General features: G+C 56.4%; 1 protein-coding gene across 1 annotated transcript; it reads left to right on the forward strand.

The window, feature by feature from the left end:
- Nucleotides 1–10247: 10247 nt before the first annotated feature.
- DIPK1B (divergent protein kinase domain 1B) lies at nucleotides 10248–16941 on the forward strand. The gene is made up of 5 exons (XM_039561456.1): nucleotides 10248–10488; nucleotides 12861–12995; nucleotides 14256–14363; nucleotides 14490–14666; nucleotides 15184–16941. Exons 1-5 carry the CDS (start codon nucleotides 10426–10428, stop codon nucleotides 15994–15996), a joined length of 1296 nt encoding a protein of 431 aa, XP_039417390.1. The 5' UTR covers nucleotides 10248–10425; the 3' UTR covers nucleotides 15997–16941.
- Nucleotides 16942–18205: the final 1264 nt, after the last annotated feature.

Genomic DNA, 18205 nt, shown 5'->3' on the forward strand with positions numbered 1-18205 from the left:
CCCATGGCAAGGGGAGGAGGGAGTTCGGTCCCTTCATGGAGCCCTATGAGGGCTTGGTCCCCCCACGGAGCTCTGTGGGGGTTTGATACCCTCCTCATGGAAGTTTGAGACCCTCACGGAACCATGTGGACTTTTGGGACCCCCATGGAGCCCTGGGGGCGTTTTGTCCCCTCATGGAGCCCTCTGGGAGGTTTGGGACCCTCATGGTGCTATGTGGGGGTTTGGTGCCCTCATGGAGCCCTCTGGGCGTTGGGGACCCTCATGGTGCCACGTGGGGGTTTTCACTCCCTTTGTGGTACCGTGGAAAGTCTTTGGGGTCCTCAATGCTGCTGTGAGGGAGTTTGTGTCCCTCAGGGCACCGTGTGAGGCTTTGGGACCCTCATGGACCTTCTCTGCTGGTGCTCGATGCTGGTTTTCCAGCTGCACAAACATGCTGAGCAGGATGGAGCTTTCCCTGCTGGCACTGGGGTTAGGATAGGATCAGGCCCTGAAGGCTCTGTGGGTGCAAAACTGTTACGGGAGATGAAAGTGTCTGCTGGAACCGACACAAACCATTCATTGACCTCGGCTGGTTGTGCAACACTTTTTATAGCGAAACTCGAGTCCTGCGAGTCTCTATGGAGACTCCACTGGGGTAAAGATGTGACCCTGCAGTTCCGAGCATCCCTTTGGCATCCAGAACTTTGCAGCTCCTGGAAAAATCAAGGAAAAATGTTATTCATTTTAAAATAACCCTTGTTCCCTCAGCTGTCCTTGGATTTGCCAACAGAGGTTGCATCCTGTTCCCAAATGAGCTGTCACCAGAACGAGGAGAACTCACTGCACTTTCCCTGCCCCGCAGCAGCTTTAGGGCTGGAAGCAGGAGACAAGCTCCTTCTCTCCAGAGAGAGCACTCCCTACGGCTGCCAGGCAATGACATCTCAGAGCTGGTCTCATGATTCCAGCTAATGCCACAAAGAACCCTTATTGTATTAACATCACCACACAGCATTAGATTAATCCCCCCGGCCTGTGTTGTGTGATCTGTTCAGGGAGCCTTGCTCCAGCGCCGTGCCAGCCAACATATGCCTGGGAAGTCACTGAGACCTTTGCAGCTGGGCAGACGCTGGGCCTGGAGCGATTCTGTGTTATCCTCGTGACTTTTTGCTTTTGTTGACACGGGAAGAAAGTCCCTGGTGATCTGTCACTGGGGCGTCGTGCGGGCCTCTCTATAGAGCTCATAAACGCTGGCTGACGTTGGGAATCTGAAATGTAAATTCCGGCTGCGGTGCCAGCGGCAAGCGGGGTGAGCAGATCCGGCGTGGCGGGGATGGTGCAATGCTCCACATCTGGGCTCCTGGAGGAGTTTGGCTGCCATTCCCTTCTCCCCATGCTCTTCAGCTCATTATCTGGAGTAATGCAAATGAAACATTTGATATTAGTCTGTAGCTCAAGGAAGGGGAGCACTTTCTGATGCCAGATTAGAAGCCAGACATGGGCCTGCCTGTGAGCAAGCGGAGCTGTCACGCTGAGTTATTTCATAAGACAGGCGGTGGTGCTGCCAGATGACGACAGCCCGTGTGTTAACATTTTCATAACAAACTCCTGATGGAAGAGGCCTGAGAGCCTCTGCCCACTGTGCAACACAACAGGGATCACCTCATCACCCTTGAAATGTGGCTGTTTTGGGGCAGAGGCAAAGGTGACCCCATCCCAATCCTCCCAAGCTTCAGCCAGGATAAAGCAGTTCCAAATTCTTCTAAAAACACTGGTTTGTTAGATTGTGCTGTGTGTTTTGCATATTTAAACTACTGACTGGATTATTTAGACATGAGGGAAGGGTACCTTGCAGGTAGTGTAGCTGAGCAGGGCCCAGAATCTCTGGCAGGAGCAAGATCCCATCAGGTGCCAAGCAGAAGGGTCCACACAGCATCACTGCTGGTGGGATTTCTGTGCCTGGCTCCATGAAGAGCCATGAAGCCCAATGCATTACCCTTGTCTTACAATAATCTGGCTGTGTTCTTTTATCTTTTATTTGCCTAAATTTATTGCTTCCCTTGGCAACAACATGTGACCTCCCTGTGGATGACTAGCTTCTGACTGGAAAAGAAATAGAGCCACGGAGAACATCTCCCACGTATGGAGAAGGGAAGAGAGGGAAAGCACTCGGAGGGGTATGGAGGAAGAAGGGATGTGTCCAGCTCTGGGCTGAGCAGATTGTAGAGCAGCAGGAGGCTCCAGGCTGGGAGAGTGGGTGCTCGGCAGGACCCTCTGGAGATGCCGGCTGGGCCGAAGGAAGGCTGGATTTGTGCAGAATCTCACTCCCGCTGCCTCACCCTGCCTCTGCCCTTGGCTGCCCATGGCGCCTCTGGCAGCTCTATCCATCGGCCTGCTTCCTTTTGCCTCCTGCCAAGGGCCGTGTGTTGAAAGCAGCAGCTGGGTTTGGTGACATTAAACTGGGGGAGGAGGAAGCAGCCAGCCAAACATCCTCATTTGTGGCCTTATCGTGGCACGCATGTGCGAGGCTGGGAGCCCTCACAGGAAGGGCTGATAGCAGGAAGATGTGGGTTGTGCAAACTCCTCAACACCAACCCCTCGTGACGGGTGCTGCACAGCAGCCTCGATTGCCAGGGACTTGGGGTCAGTGAGGCGATCCACACATCTGCCATAACTCCTTCCAGACCTCTGTCAGTCCGTCCATCCATCCATCCATCCATCCATCCATGCATCCATCCATCCACGGATCTATCCTCTTCCCTCTTTGCCTGTCTCAATTAGCAGCTGGCTTTGGGAGATGTGTCAGAGCCTGGTGTCACTGTGTGTCACCTCTGTGTAGCTCAGGGTACACAGGACAGCCCAGCATCGCAGCACAGATGTGGTTACACTGTGTCACTTACTCCCACACGGACAGGGCTGCAGACTGGGAACCTGGACCTTCTTTACATCCATAAGCGAGGCTGCCCCAAGGGCTGCCCCCAGTGGGATGGCATCACTTTTCCTGGAATCGTTGCCCTTGCAGAGACAGCAAAGAGGTTTGCCCTGGGCAGGAACACCACCGTCTGCTTGGCGAGGATGGTGCTAAGAGCAGTTTGTGCAAAAGATGTGGGTGAATCCCATTTCCCTCTCGCCTAAAGGGGCACATGGGAGATGAAATTTTCCTGCTGCTCCTGGTGTGGGCAGCAGGGGAGCTCGTAGGTGAACCCACACTCACAGGGGCAGAGCTTCAGCCTGACCCTCAGTCTCCACGCTGGCTCCTGCTGCTCCATTGCCACACTCCCTGGAGTTGCTGGGCTCCTCGGTAATCACACGTCAGCGCTCTGGTGACAACAGAGTAAACAGTCGGGGAGGAACCGGGTGGTGACTCAGCGTGGTTTCAATGTGAGCACCGCAGTTCCTCTCTCACAACGGAGCCTTGCACAGGAACCAGAAGCATGAGATTGCTAAACTGCCAGAGCTTCGGCAGGTACAGCCTCCACTGGCTACTGGAAAGGCAAAGAGCCCGAGGGACTTTGACTCTGGGAATATGCAATTAAGAGAGACACATGTTTTAAAAGGCTATTAGATAACCTGAACCTTCCTTCCTGTAACCTTTACTCACCTACAAGTAACTCTATTGAAAAAGTAAGACATTATCTGCTGGGACCTTTATGCCAGCCACCTGCGGATTTAAATCCACGAAAGACACAAGGCAGGATCCTGATCCACGTGAGGAATGCCAGACCCCTCAGTGTGCCAGGGCTGTCAGCGAGGCTGACAACCATCAAGGATTGCAGCTGGGGATAACACACCACCAAGCCCCCCAGCACTGGCTTTTTATTTTTTTGCTCCTGGCAGACTTTGCCAAAAACATGAGGTAGCAAAACCACAAGACTTCCAGGTCTTACTGTTGCATTTGTGTTTGTAACCACAGGCTGGAAATCCCCCTGCACCTCATGGGCTCTGTGCTGTGCCCAGAAATGAGATTGTGCCCAGTACAGGACACAGCCTCTGAAGAAGCATCTTGCCTGGCTGCAGCACTTGAGCTCCTTCAGACACAAGGATGTAAAATTGGAATCAGGTTTTTTTTTTCCAAGTTGCAATAGGATTAGGCTTTCTCCCAAATGTCATGGGTAAATAAAGCAAATCAAATTGTTTCTGATGAATTTTGTGCTGGTGGATGGGGCTGGATGGTTGACCTGGAGACGATGGACTGAGCAGGGAAGGCAGAGCTGTGAGCCAAGCGCTTCTTTTGGTTGACAGCCTGGGACTAGAGAGGGGTTTGTTGCATCTCCCACATCAGAGCCTCTCACCTCAGGGAGCCCCTGCTCATTATCAGCATAATGTGTCCCACCTGGGCTGGATTCCAATCATGAGGTGTACCTAGATTGAATTACCATAACGAGGCCCCCCTGGGCTGGATTCCCCTAAGGAGTCCCACCTGATCTGGATACCCATAAGGAATCCACCTGGGCTGGAGTCCCATAATGAGATCCACCTAGGCTGGGTTCCCATAAAGAGTCCACCTGCGCTGATTCCCATAACAAGGCCCACCTGGGCTGGATTCAGCCGGTGGTGCTGAGCTCTGGGTGTGTCTCCAGGGTTGGACTGCCAGGTGCTTATGGGCTCTGTGTGCCCCACCTGTGTAACCTGAGCCAGCAATCTCATCCCCTCCTCTCCTGCAGCCCTTGATCCCTGTGCTGGGGATGTGTGGCTGTAATTACAGGAACGAGGAAGATCCTGTTTCCCCGGGGATCTGCAGGAATGACCACTGCAAAGTGGGACACTGCGGCTGTGGGAGTCGAGGCAAGGTGTGTCCAGAAAGGGACACTGATCTCCATTGGAATCTCCATCCCTGCCTCCTGAAGGATGTTTCCCTGTACTCTGAAGCATCCCGTGGCACCTGCTGGGTGCAGGCCCTTTTGGCTGAGCCATGTTCTCTCCCCAGGCTGAGTGTGGCATTCCTGGGTTGCCAGACCTGCCAGCACTGTGCCACAGTGTGTGCCAGTGCCGTGCCACACAGCAGGACTAAAGGGCCTTTGGGCTAAGTCCAGGTGTGCAATTAAACATCATTTCTGTGTCATAGGGCTGCTTCTGGAGCTGAGCTCAGCCACGGGCAGCTGCAGCACCTCCCCAGCCCCAGATCACCCTGAGGCCGCTGGTTGCTCTGCTGGGGCCAGAACCATCACTTTTGAAGGTGATCCCATCCTCCTGCTCCTGAGCAGGTCTCCTGCTCTCTTCTCTGCCTCTCCAAGGGAAAATGGGCTCCAGCACCTGCACAGACACTTGCTGGGGCCGAGCACAGGAGCTGCTGGAGAAGAAAAAGGCATGTTGCCACCATGGAGCAGTGGAAATGTACTGACACTGCTGGGCAGGGCGGGAGGGACGGAGCAGCCCAGGGTGCTTTCAGCACAAAGACCGTTTTTCTTGTGAACAGCTCCAGTCTTGCCACAGGAATGAATTTGGGCTGGGGCTGAGCTCATTCAGGGGCTGGATCCTGGAACAGGCTGCTGGGATTGGCTGCACCACTGCCAGGCAGCAGCTTTGTTTAGTAGAAGCTTTCACAACGTGAAACCAGCACCCAGCTCTTTGGGCGTGTGAAATCAGTACCCATCTCTTCCTGGGGTACCTGTGTGGGAGCAGAGGGTCTGGGCAATTGCTAGGTAAGACACTGGGGTACTTGGAATGGGATGCCACAAACTCCCCAGGTGCTGCCCTCCTGTTGCACAGCCCTGCTGGAGCTGCCACTGTGTTGCAGCTGGCTCAGGATCTCCTCCAAGTGCCAGAGTCCAGCACAAGGTGAATTCTTTTCCTGGCAGACCTCCCTGGAAATAAACCACGCGCACCTCAGCAGGCTAAAATCCGCACGGGGAATATGTCTGCATGAAACAAACAGTTGCTCGCTCTCTGTTTCCTCTGTTATTGATTAATGCCTCTTAATGACTCCAACCTAAAAAAATCTTGTAGTTGCCGCCTGTCACAGAAGATCAATGGAGCAGCATTAGCAGGAGATAGAGGCAAACTGTCCTGGGTGAGCTCTCTGCCGAGGCCAATCTGGGAGCAGCACAATCGATAGTTCAGCATGACCTCTCCCTCTTGCTTGCTTTTTTTCTCCTTGAGCTGGTTGGGCAATAAAGTCTGCTCTGAGCTTTCACCAGGACTAGATTATAACTATCCAAATTGATCTGATATGTGAAGGATAAAAGGGCCTCTTAAGCCAGCTGTCTGCACTGGCAAAACTCAAGTGGCTGCGCAGACAGGGTCAGACCCTCATTAATTCCTGGATGCTTGGGACCCTGCTCATGCCATGCGTGAAAGCTGGACCACAGTGCTGGAGGGAGACAATTAGTCATGACAAATACAATCTGACTTCTCCCCAGAGCTTTACCAGTCAGCTGCCTGTGCTGCTGGTGCCTTTTCATGAGTGCATCGTCATTGAAGCCACCATGCCCTGTCCCTCCCATGCTCTTTTTGTGATACCTCCTTGTTTCTCTTATTTCCCTTTCTCCAGAAACTGTTGTGCTCAGTGTGTGGGGAGGAGGGAGAGGCCTTTGCTGCTTCACATGCTGAGAGATGCTGCAGCGAGCAGATGTGTCCCTAGTGAAGTGTGGGGGTCCTGGGCAGAGCAGGTGAGGGGGGGTTTCCTTTGCTCAGGGAGCCACTGCCTTCTTGAAAACCTTTTTCACATCAACCCTCCAAACTGCAGCCTCTCTCCTCACCGAAGCTGATAAACAGGGAGCTCGTGGATGATGAAGGTTGACTTAAAAACCTTGTCCAGAGCTGCTCATTCCACCTGGGCACCTTCTTCTCCTCTGAGGCCAGCAGAGCCCTGTGCCTGCTCCAAGGAATGTCTCTCTGGCCAAGCCTGACTTTGGGAGCCAAATGACCAGGGCCAAAGCCGTGCCCTGGTTCTCATGTGGCAGGGCTGGGGGCTGGCAGGGGCTGTCTGTGGGCACTGGTGAGGGAGGAATCCCCTGGGCTGTGTGTCCCGAAGCAAGCCCTGATGATGAATAACTCCGTAATCAGCTAAGCCAGTGCTTGCTCAGCCTCCTCCTCCGAGCTCCTCTGCAAGCTGCTTTTCCTCCTTGGCTGGGAAGCCCCCATGGTTGGCACACGATGGAAATCCCAGTGAGACAAGCTCCACTTTCAGAGCCAGCACCGCAGGGCTCCCAGCCACAGCCACCACCCTTTGCCTTTAACCCTGGCACTGCCTGCAGAGCCCTTGAGCTTCCCCCTCTTCCACCTCATACTTCAGGGCCAGGGACATCCCTGGGGTGTCCCCAGCACAAGGGGATAGTGGTGAAAGAAAGTGGGAGCCCCAAACAGTTCCCAGCAAGCCAGGAGCTCTGTGGGGCTGCAATCCTGGCCCAAAGCATCCAATGAGCCCCAGCACCCCCATTCAACCCCCCTTAACTTTGTAGTGCTTAATTACAAGTAGCAGGGATTCGGAGAGGAAGCGGAGGGGGCGAGCACAGGACAGATTGGAGGGAAGGTTGTGTTGGGGGTGGCAGGGCTGTCAAGCCAGAAACACAAGAACTGATTAGCATTTCTAATTATAACTGCTGCACTCAGCCCGGCAGGGCCCGGCAGGCAGCAGAGGCAGCTGACGGGCTGTACGGAGCCAGCTGTGGATGCCACGCAGGAAGCGCAGGCGATCAGCCTCAAATCCTTCAAAGATGCACAGAAAAGAGCATTAAAGCCTGCATCCATCATCTCCGGAGCTGCGGCGCTGCCTGCGAATGCCGGGTGCCATCGCAGCCCCCCCGGGACAGAAATCCCTCTGGTTTGTGGCCATGGGGCTGATCCTGATGGCAGAGGAGAGGGGGGTGAGCATGTGCCGCTATTATGGTTCAGGGTCCCGCACCCCCTGCCGAGCAGCAGCTCTGGGCACCGCGGGTGACGGCATCGGGCTGTGCTGTCCCCAGCTGACATCCCACCCAGAGGAAGGTGGGCAGCACAGGGTGCTCTGGAGGGGACGAGGTGGCTGGGGGTCCCTGCTCACGGGTCAGAGCTGCTCTGCACTGCTGTGAGCTCTGTCTGGAGATCATTTACTCAGAGATCATTTACTCATTAGCATTTAGTCAGGTAAATATTACGGGCCAGCAAATGACCGCTCCGGGGCTGTGGCTGCCCTGCGAGCTCCCATGTCCCGAGGCCACAGTGCTCTTGGGGACGTGCCCACAGAGCCACCGCCTGGCAGGGGAGTGATCAGAGGCCAGCGCACGGCACCCTGCGGGCTTAGCTGGGATTAGCAGGGCTTTGACCTGGAGAAACTGAAGCGACTGAATCAATCAAGGCAGTGAGTGAAAGAATTCCCAGGGAGGAGACGAGCATTGACTGATCCCGGCATCTTCTGGATGCTGACAGCGCCTGGGGAACTGTTTTCCCCACCTTCGAGCCACACAGCTCCGGGTGCCTGCCTGATGCTGGGACCCCAGACTGGCAGGGCGAGGGGAATTTTTGGGAGGGGAAAGACCCCTTGCACAGGGGCAGCAGTCCAGGCTGTGCATCCCTGGTGCCAGGTGCCAGGGACAGAAACCGGAGATGGCCACCATGGGGAGAGATCTCGCTTCCCTTGCGCGTTGAATATAAGGTATCATCACACCTGCAGAATTTTTATTACTCTTTTGATTGGATTAATTAATCATTCAGTGATAACTGCTCATTAGGCATTCTAACAATCAATACTAATCACTTAATTACTTGGCGTATTAGAGTTTGGGCTGGTCTGCTCATTCCTAATTAGATTCGCTGGACAATCCACCCCTGAATTTTGCAGAGCCCTGCAGCGGCATTCCATGGATTTCAAGCCACACTCAGCCCTGGCCCGGGTGTGTCATTTCCCATCTCCATCGAGGGTTCACCACCCACTCTTGGCCTCCAAAGTCAATGTTCAAGGCACAGGGATCTGCAGGAGCAGGGTGAACAGTGAGAGTGGAATGCCTCCAGCCATGCACCTTCCTGTCCCTGCTGTTTCCCAAATTACCGACCCCACCGTCAAAAAGAAAAACAAATCTCAGAGGCTCTTCTCTTTTCCTGTCTTAATTAAAACTGAAAATCAGAGAACCATCCTGGCTTCAGTGGGATGGCAAAACCTGCCTGGATGGGGGGCTGTGGGTGGCCGAGGTGATGTTCATGGTCCCCGTCACCGCAGCAGCGCCCTGGGCAATGTCAGCCCAGCCCACACAGAGGTCAGGGCACAGCTCTGGAGCAGCAGGGACCTCCTTGGGGTTAAAAGCAGGCAGCAAACATGCTGCAGGATTTGGGGGGTTTCAGTCAGTTTTGTGTGATTCTCCTTACTCATCACCACTGTTCGGATTAGTCCAGCAAAGGCTTTTGCTCATTAGGCCCTGATTACTTGGTGCTTGACACTGAGTGGTGCGCTTGACACTCACACTGAGCGGGGATCTGGGCTTGCAGTGACCAGCTTGTTTTCAAAGGTCATTTTGAGCCAAACTCAAAAGGAAGGAGCAACCTGTACCATGAAAAGAGGGCAAATGGATAATCTGAAAATTTGCTGATAGCAAGCAGGAAATTCTCTTAACAATGACCTCATGACTGAGCCTCCCAGATCATTTCCCACTACGTTATTTGCTGTCCCCCTTCCTCTAACTTGCCTGTTGCCACTGCATCCCCCTGGATGGGGCTGTCCCTGGCCCGGCTGACACAAAGCAGCCCCTGTCTTGCCGTGAGGTTTCCCTGCCCAGCCTCAGTGCAAACAGCGAGGACCAGCCAGTGCTGCTGCTGGGCTTCAGGGTGGGGAAAGGACACAGCGAGGAGGAGAAGGAGCAGCAGTGACGGCAGGGCTCAGGCCTGAGGGGATGCAGCCCCCGAGCTGTGCTCGCAGGTTTCCTGCTATGGGCAACAAGGAGGCAGTCTGGCCGTCCGTCACCTAAAATGGCTTTTAACAAACCTGGAGTTGCTGTGAGTGCTGGGGGCCAGGTGGGATCAGCGTCTCTGTGGAATCCTCCCTGCTTTGCCGGGACCATCAGCCAGGGCTGGGAGAGCCCCTGTGTGGTGGGGTGAGCCTGGGGATGGGATCCCCGAGTGGGTGGAACCCCGGGCTGTGGGATGAGCCAGGGAATGGCATCCCCAAGTGGGGTGCGCCGCTGGATGGGAGCCCCGGGCTGTGGGATGAGACCCCCGGCTGGGATGCCCAGATGCGGAGCGCTGCATTGGGCTTGACCCGGCGGGGCCGAGCGGGGCAGTGCCGGGCAGCATCCCCCGGCTCCCCGGGCTGCGGCGGAGCTGCGAGCGCCGCCCCCACCTCCCGCACCGCCCCGCGCCGGGCGGAGCCGCCGAGCCCCGCGGGCCGGGCCGGGCGCTGCGGCGGAGCGAGCGGGCGGCGCGGCTGGGCCCCCCTTCCCCGGGCCCCCCGGCCCCCCCGGCCCCGGCGGCGGTGCGGGGGCCGCGGCCGCCCCGGCCATGCCCCCCGGAGCCTGAGGCCCGCGGCCGCGGGGCGCCCGCAGCATGCGGAGGATCCGGCGGCTGGTGCATCTGGTGCTGTTCTGCCCCTTCTCCAAGGGCCTGCAGGTACCGGCAGAGGGAGGATGCGCCGGGATGGAGGATGCGGGCTCGGGGATGCGCCGGGCTGGGGGGATGCGCTGTGATGGGGGGCGCGGGCTCGGGGATGCCCGGCTCCGCATCCTGGCACCGGCCGTGCACAAAGGGACGCTCCGCCTCTGTCCCCCGACGCCGGTGCAAGGAGCTGGGGGCCGGGCAGCGGCACCTCGGGGGTCTGGAGCGGCACCGCGGGGGTCTGGAGAGGCACCGCGGGGGTCTGGAGCGGCACCGGGGGGTCTGGAGCGGCACCGGGGGCCGCAGCGGTTGCATAACCCGCGCCGCGCTCCGCCGTGCCGGAGCCGGGGAGCACCAGGGCAGCCCAGCCGGCAGCCCGCAGCGCTGGGTGAAGCCGCCGATGCAGCAGGGCAGGGATGGCTCCTTCCTTCTCTTTCTTTCTTTCTTTCTTTATTTTCCCTCCTCTTCCCATCCCTGAGCTGCCGAGGGGCCGGGCACCTGCCTCAGAGCTCCAGGGATTCTGGGGCCAGGGATGTCAGAGATGCTGGACTGGGTGTTTTCTCTGCAGCCGTGGGATGAGAAACCCTGACTCTGGCAAAGATTCTGGAGCAGAGGGGTTATCCCAGAGGGGATGAGGGGACATGGGAGGGGTACCCGGTGGGCAAAGGGTGCTGGCAGGAGGTGGGTGCAGAGCTGGGACTGCTGTGAGACAACCCCCGTGTTCCCAGGGGAGCCGCAGGGATGGAGCAGGATTTTGTGATGCTGCATCCATTTTGCCTTTGAAGTCGGCTCCAGCCCAAAGTCACTTCCAGTTCCTCCAGAGTCACCCTTAAACTAAACAGAGCAACTCTCACAGGGTAACACCCTTTGCTGCAGGGAAGGCAATGGGGAGAGAAACCCCTGTGCCTTGAGACTGAGGCGTTGGAGGAACCCTGAAAATCCAAAATCCAAGCAAAGCTCGGGGGAACCTCTCATTGAAATGCATCCCCCACTCCCACGTTTCTTTCCACCATTTAGGGGATGATGAAGCCAGTGCTCCCCCTGCCATGCTCAGGCCACAGTCCTGACCCCCTCCTGCCACAGGAACATGATGGATTCTAAGTCAGCATAAGCAAAAAGTGACATTTTGGCTTTTCCAAGGTTTTCCAAGACATATCCCTAGTGGGAATTCCCTGGAAGAGCCCCTTTGCTGAGGCCAGGGGGCCTCACGCACCCACCCTGGGCAGTTTTGTGGGACTGCATTGCTGGGGGGGATCTCAGGATCTCAATGTGTCTGACTTCAGGGCCATGAGCTGGTTCTCAGCCACCCACACTTTGCCAAGTCCTGGCCGTGCTTGGCTTCTCTTTAATTTAATTTCACGTTAATTAGCAGTGCCATTGCTTGACAGGCAAACCAGGCACCCTGGCCCGCTTCACACTTCGGGGTTTCCAATTAACGGAGAAATGTCACAATCTCAAGGCAGACCTGCCTGCTCTCACCCTCACCTGCCCATTCCTGTGGCTCCCAGAGCCCTGACAGCTCCTGGAGAGGGGCTGAGGAGGAGTTTTGGGGGTGGGAGTGGGTGTGGGCTACAAGACTCAAGCGAGGATCCCTGGCAGGTTTTAAAGGCGCTGCACCCACTCAGATCCAGCCCTATCCCAGCAGCACGGTGTGGTCTCACCGCTGTGAGGAGAGAGGACGGTTTGGACGTGGTCAAAGGCCAAGGGATCTGTAGAATAATCTATAGAAATGGGATGGAATGGTTTGTTTAATGCAGGGATTCAATCCCTGCCCTTTGGAACTGCCGGGATCTGCTCCATGTTACACGAGCCAGGTGAGCAGCCTCTCTTGCGGGAGGCCAGATGGCAGCAGCGCTGCTGTGGCAGGGTCAGGGGGAAGAAACAAAGCCAACAAAGCAAAATCCTGCTGAGAGCCTCGGAGCTGTTTGCACAGAGCATCACCCGGGAGCTCCCAGGTTTGTTACTCACCTGCTCCCTCGCAGGAGCTGCTGTTGGGGGCTTACCCTGCCCGTGGGGCTTTGTAAGGGGGGGTTCTGCTGAGAGGGGTCTCCCCAAACAGGAGCAGAGCTCTTGCAGCCCCACTGGGGTACCCTGGGCTTGCACAGGGGAGGAGAGCGGGAGGATGTGGCCGCAGCTCCCGGGGATGCTCAGCATCCAGCTCCTTGCAGCCCAGCCCTGTAATCCCCCTGCTTTTAGGGAATTTTAAGTGACCTACTTGCAGCAGGAGTTGCGTAAGAGACTGATGAATATATATAAAAAAGGCTGAAGGTTTCCCCAGCGCTCAGGTCGGTTTGTGTGGCAGAAGCCGTCCTTGGCCAGCTGCCGCTGCCCTGGGCAGAGCCCTGCCCTTCCAAAAGGGTTTCAAAAGCGTTTCCTTTCCCTTGCAGGGCCGCCTCCCGGGCGTCAAGGTGAAGTACCTGCTGGTGGTGTGGCTGGGCATCTTCGTGGGCAGCTGGGTGGCCTACATGCACTACTCGTCCTACTCCGAGCTGTGCCGCGGCCACGTCTGCCGGATGATCATCGTGAGTGGCAGCACAGCCCCGTGGCTCCTGTTTGGGGTGCTGGGTGAGCCGGGCTGGGGGAGCCCCATTTCCATCCTCCAAGCCCCAAAGCTGGGATGAGGAGCCCTCCTGGCAGCTGCTGCCCTGGCGCCGTCCCCGACATCGCACGGAGCTCGGAGTGGGAGGGGTGACCTTACCCTGCCAGGGCGGCGGTGAAACAATTGAATGAGATGTCAGAGGGACGCAGCCAGGGCAGACGAGGGCAGATCCGTGTCTGTGCAGATGGAGCTGGAATGTCAGGGCAGGGAGCAGGATCTGTGGGCAGGGACAGCATCACATCAGATCCCCCAGGCTCTGCAGAGCAGGAGGGAAAACGGGAGCAGTCAGTCCATGGTACCTCTCTGTGACTGCTGGTGAGTCCTACAGAAAGCACCAGAGCTCCTTGTGGCAGCTTGGCGTGGTGTGCTTTGCCCCTGTTCGGGGTTTGCAGTGGGGTGCATGTTCCATGTTCCCCACGGCATCCCAGCGCGACGTCCCCGGGACCGCTGTGCGTGCCCCTGGCATGGGAGCAGGTCTGAGCCCAGCCCAGGCGAGGAGGGGGAGCTGGGCTCTGTCAGAACGAGCCTCGTTGATCAATCCCTCAGCAGAGAAGGGAGGCAGGAATTGCCATAACAACAGCGACGATCGTTTAATTTGATTTTCTGCCTGACTCCGACCGCGGGGTCTTGGGCGCTAATTCCTGCTCGGAGCTGGGGCTTCCAGACGCCGTGTCTGGCCGTGTCCCCTGTGAGCAGCTCCAAGGGTTAATTCCCATCCACAGCAGAAAAGAAAAAGGGAAAAGATGCAGCGAATGTCTGCAGCTCCTGCTCCCAGCCCTGAGGCTGCCGTCCCCTCGCTGAGGAGCTGCAGCCTCTCCTGCCCAGGGACGTCTCCAGCTCCAGCCCAGCTGCGGGTCAGAGCCACCGTCTGTCCCTGTCCCTGCCACCCCCTGGACTGGGGCCAGCCTGGTTCAGAGCAGGGACTGCTGCTCTGCTGGGCAGCCTGAGCCTATGCACCCTCATCCTCACCCAGCTCCATGCTGCTCTCTCCTCCAGCCCTTGGAGCTCTCCCAAATCCCTGGATTTACAGCAGCAGCATCCAGGAACAAATCCCTGACGTCCCTCCAGCAGCACAGGGGGTCCCTGCCATGCCAACCCCACCATGCCCAGGGCACTGAGCCATCCCTAAGGGCCAGTAGAAATCTGCCCCCGCTGAGCTCCTTTCTCTCCTTGCCCTCCCCAGTGTGACCAGTACAAGAAAGGGATCATTTCTGGCTCCACGTGCAAGGACCTGTGTGAGGAGCGCAGCCTCCTGTTCCAGCACTGCCTCTCCTCCTCCCCCAGCCAGCAGGTAGGTCTGTGCCCCCCACCATGGCAGGGGATGGGCACCCCCATCAAACCCTGCAGCTCTCCCCCTCAGCCCAACCTAAACCAGAACCCAGCTCCCTCCATCGCTGTCCCCCTCCCTGTGCTCCAGGTTTACAGAGGGCTCTGGAGGGACAGGGAGGTGATCATCAAATGTGGCATCGGGGACGCCCTGAGGGCCGACAGCCGCCCGGACTCTGTGCCCAGGAGGGACGTGGTGCTCTTCGACAAACCCACACGGGGAACCTCGATGGACGAGTTCAAGGAAATGCTCCTCAACTTCCTGAAGGTCAGTGCAGGGTCCTGTGGCATCAGAAGCACCAATTGTGTTTTTCCTTCCCTTCAAACAAGAACTCCTCCTGCCTGTGCCCTCCACCCACTGCTGGGTGCCAGGCAGGGCTCTGTGCCATGCACTGGATTAGTGGAGAAAAACCTCCATTCTCTCCCAGGAATTCTTTTTTTGTGAGATTTCAGTAGCAGCATCCCTGGAGGCCGCTGTGCCACGGCTGTGGGTGGTATCTGCTGGGCAGAGCTGATTTGGTGGCCCTGGTAGTTACTCCTGTGGGGGCTTCTGCAGCAGTGGTGGGGTGGCAGCTCTGGCAGGAGGGTCTACAGCAGCCCTGAGGCTGGTAAAATTCTGCTGGAGCTGGATCTGTCCATGCTATGGTACTGGATTTTCTGCAGCGTGGTCACCATTTCCTCCTCTCCCCAGCTCAGTTCTTTGCTCCCCTGGTTCAGTTTTGTGATGTGACACCGAAACATGGGGAACTGTGAGGGTCTGATGCCTCTTCTTGTCCTGTTTGCAGTCCAAGTTGGGGGATCAGCCGTCTCTCCCCGCTCTGGTGAGCCGGATCATCACCATGGCAGACGTGAACCGGGACGGGAAGGTGTCCCTGGCAGAGGCCAAATCCATCTGGGCACTGCTTCAGCTCAACGAGTTCCTCCTCATGTTCTCCTTGCATGAGAAGGAGCACACGGCCAAGCTGCTGGGGCACTGTGGGGACCTTTATGTCACCGAGAAGATCCCGCACACCTCCCTCTACGGGCTGGATGTCCCTCCTTTCCTGCAGTCCCTGCTGCCTTCCATCGTCCACCAGCTTATCCACCAGTGGTTTGCGCCAGCCTGGCCCCGGCGCGCCAAGATCGCCATCGGCCTCCTGGAGTTCGTGGAGGAAATCTTCCACGGCACCTACGGGAACTTCTACATCTGCGAGAGCAGCCTCAGGAACGTGGGCTACAACGACAAGTACGACTTCAAAATGGTCAACCTGAGGAAGGTGGCGACGGAGATGACAATCAGAGGCTTCCTCAAGGGCCGGCACTGTGAGCAGAACGGGGACTGCACCTACGGGCAGGACTGCACGGCCACGTGTGACAAGCTCCTGAAGCAGTGCAAGAGTGACATGGTGCAGCCCAACCTGGCCAAGGTGTGCGCGCTGCTGCAGGACTATCTGCTCTACGGAGCTCCCCTGGAGCTGAAGGAAGAGCTGCAGAAGCAGCTCCGAACTTGCATGACCCTCAGCGGCCTGGCCAGCCAGATGGAAGTGCACCACTCCCTCGTGCTCAACAACCTCAAGACCTTGCTCTGGAAGAAGATTTCCAACACCAAATATTCCTAATGGGGGAAGCATGGCCCTGGAGTTTCCGATCTGTGAGCTTGGAGTGAGGTCCGAGGGCTGAAGGCCTGTTTGTCCATCCTCTCCCCCCCAGGAAAAACACACCCTGCACAGGGAGTTCAGCAGAGCTGCAGCCCCTTCTCCTTCATGGAAACCAAGCATCATGACTTCCACCACCCAGCAGGATCAGGGATGGGTCGGCAGAGCAGAGCTGGGACATGGCGCCGGGCTGAGCAGGCTTGGGGGAGGGAGAAGACACGGAAAGGGATAAGGAAGCAGAGCCCAGCTGGATGCATCTAACTGTTCCTTGATGAACAGGAAAGCTGTGCAAAGCGATGGGAATGAATCATTCATGCTGTACTTGTCACATCTCCTTTTGAGGAACGTCTCTGATGTAAATAAACAGCTTTTACGTGAATCACGCCCCGTACATCAATAGCCAAACAGCAGCCTGTTAAGTACCAGCTTGTTTGTGATCTAACAAGGAGGAAAAGGTAGATTTCCTCATTCAAAAGTCTCTCCTTAAGTGTTTGAGTCATCTGCCGTCAGATCCAGCTGTCACACAGGAAGCAGATAAGCTGTCTGTTGCACCGCGGAGAATTCTTTGGTTCCATTTTTAAGTGCCTGACCGTGACAGTGATGCCATGGCTTGTGTGAGGCTCCCCCCAGCTGCTCCTGCCCCCAGCCTGCAATTGGCGGCACAAGCCATTCCCTCACGCGTCCGACGCCAAGGATGGCTTAAAGGCAAAGGGCTAAACACGAACAGTTCTGACCCCTTCATGTGCTCCGGGTGTCACTGCCCACCACACTCAGAGCAGGGATAAGCCAACCTCCTCGTTTAATTCTCCAGAAACTAAGCTGGGCTTGCCCTGCAGAGGTTGAAGGTTAATAACAGAATAATCCAGTGCTTCTCTCATTATTAAAATGAATTTCCAGGCAAAGCTTTTAGCAGGTCTCCAGACATTTTATTTTTTTTTGGCTGTGTCTGTACTCCCGGGACTCCAACTATAGCCATTTCTTTTAAATGCTCAGTTATAGCAATCCCACAACTCTGGGTAGGGAGGAAAAGCTGGATGAACTCCCCCAGGTTGCTCTGTTCCCAGCACAGCTGTATTCCTGCTGCTGGAGCACGTGCTGCTTCTCCTGCCAACAATTCCTTAGGGGAGAGAGCATGCAGCTGATGTGCAATCACAAAATAAAAATACACCTGACAGTGCAGCACCAGGGCTGCGAGTTTAGGAGCCCTTTGGGGAGAAAGATCAGGATTTCCTTCTGGTGATAAGGATCCTCATCACCTCTCACCGGGGATGTTTTGGTGTCAGGAGTGCTCTGTATTCAGCAGAGCCACCGGAGCTCACTCCCTGCTGAGGAGCTGCCTCTGAAATGGAATTGGAAAGTTGAGCACTCCTAAGGATTCTGTGTTTGAAGGTTCCTCAGCCTGGACCGGGCAAAGGCACTGCCAAGGTCCTGTGTGCAGGTGCAGCTACACCTGCATGGGAGGGAAAGCCAGGGCTGGAATTCACTGGAATTCAGTAAAGCAGCTCCAGGCAGCCACCCCAGCTCCTCATCCATTGTCCTGCATCCCCATGGCAACCAGCTCCCCTGACAAATGCATTTCCTCCTGCCAGTAGCAAAGGAATTCAATGCCCCTGCCAAAATCCCCTCCTCAGGGCGTCAGAAAAGCCATTTTTCACCCTTCCTTGTTTACTCCCACTAAATCCCTGCTGCTCCCTTCCCTCAAAGCAGTGTTAAAGCACCTGGGAAGTGAAGGAAAACCCTTTCCTCCTAAATCAGAACTTCTGTAAACATCTATGATGAAGAGGCAGCCGCTGTAGCTGACAGACCTGGCCCTGACAGCTTAATTGAAATAAACACTTGTGACAACAATTGTTCCATCACCACCTCATTAATCCACACCCCCGTGGCCCTGGACACTCCCAGGAATCGCTGCTGACTCATAGGAATTCTACTCATCACTAATAAAAAGCACAAAGCGAGTGCAGTCTACAAACCACACCGGGATACAGCAGAGAAATGAGTAAAGGCAAAGCTGTTTTACACTCAAATTCCTCCACATTCCCCACAGGAGCTGGAAAAAAAAAGCCAGGATACTCCAAGACTGACAATCTGATCTCACTGGATGCTGCTGCTGCTTCTGCAGCAGAGCTTTGTGCTCAAGGGGATGGAGGCAAAACCTTTAATGGCTTTAAAA

This window comes from Corvus cornix, chromosome 17, assembly GCF_000738735.6.
Source record: "Corvus cornix cornix isolate S_Up_H32 chromosome 17, ASM73873v5, whole genome shotgun sequence".
NCBI classification, from domain to species: Eukaryota; Metazoa; Chordata; class Aves; order Passeriformes; family Corvidae; genus Corvus; species Corvus cornix.

Coding starts and splice junctions, on each gene's coding strand:
- DIPK1B (XM_039561456.1), top strand. CDS start 10,426: ATGCGGAGGATCCGGCGGCTGGTGCATCTGGTGCTGTTCTGCCCCTTC. Junction 10,489..12,860: donor CCTTCTCCAAGGGCCTGCAG/GTACCGGCAGAG, acceptor TTTCCCTTGCAG/GGCCGCCTCCCGGGCGTCAA. Junction 14,364..14,489: donor CCTCCTCCCCCAGCCAGCAG/GTAGGTCTGTGC, acceptor CCTGTGCTCCAG/GTTTACAGAGGGCTCTGGAG.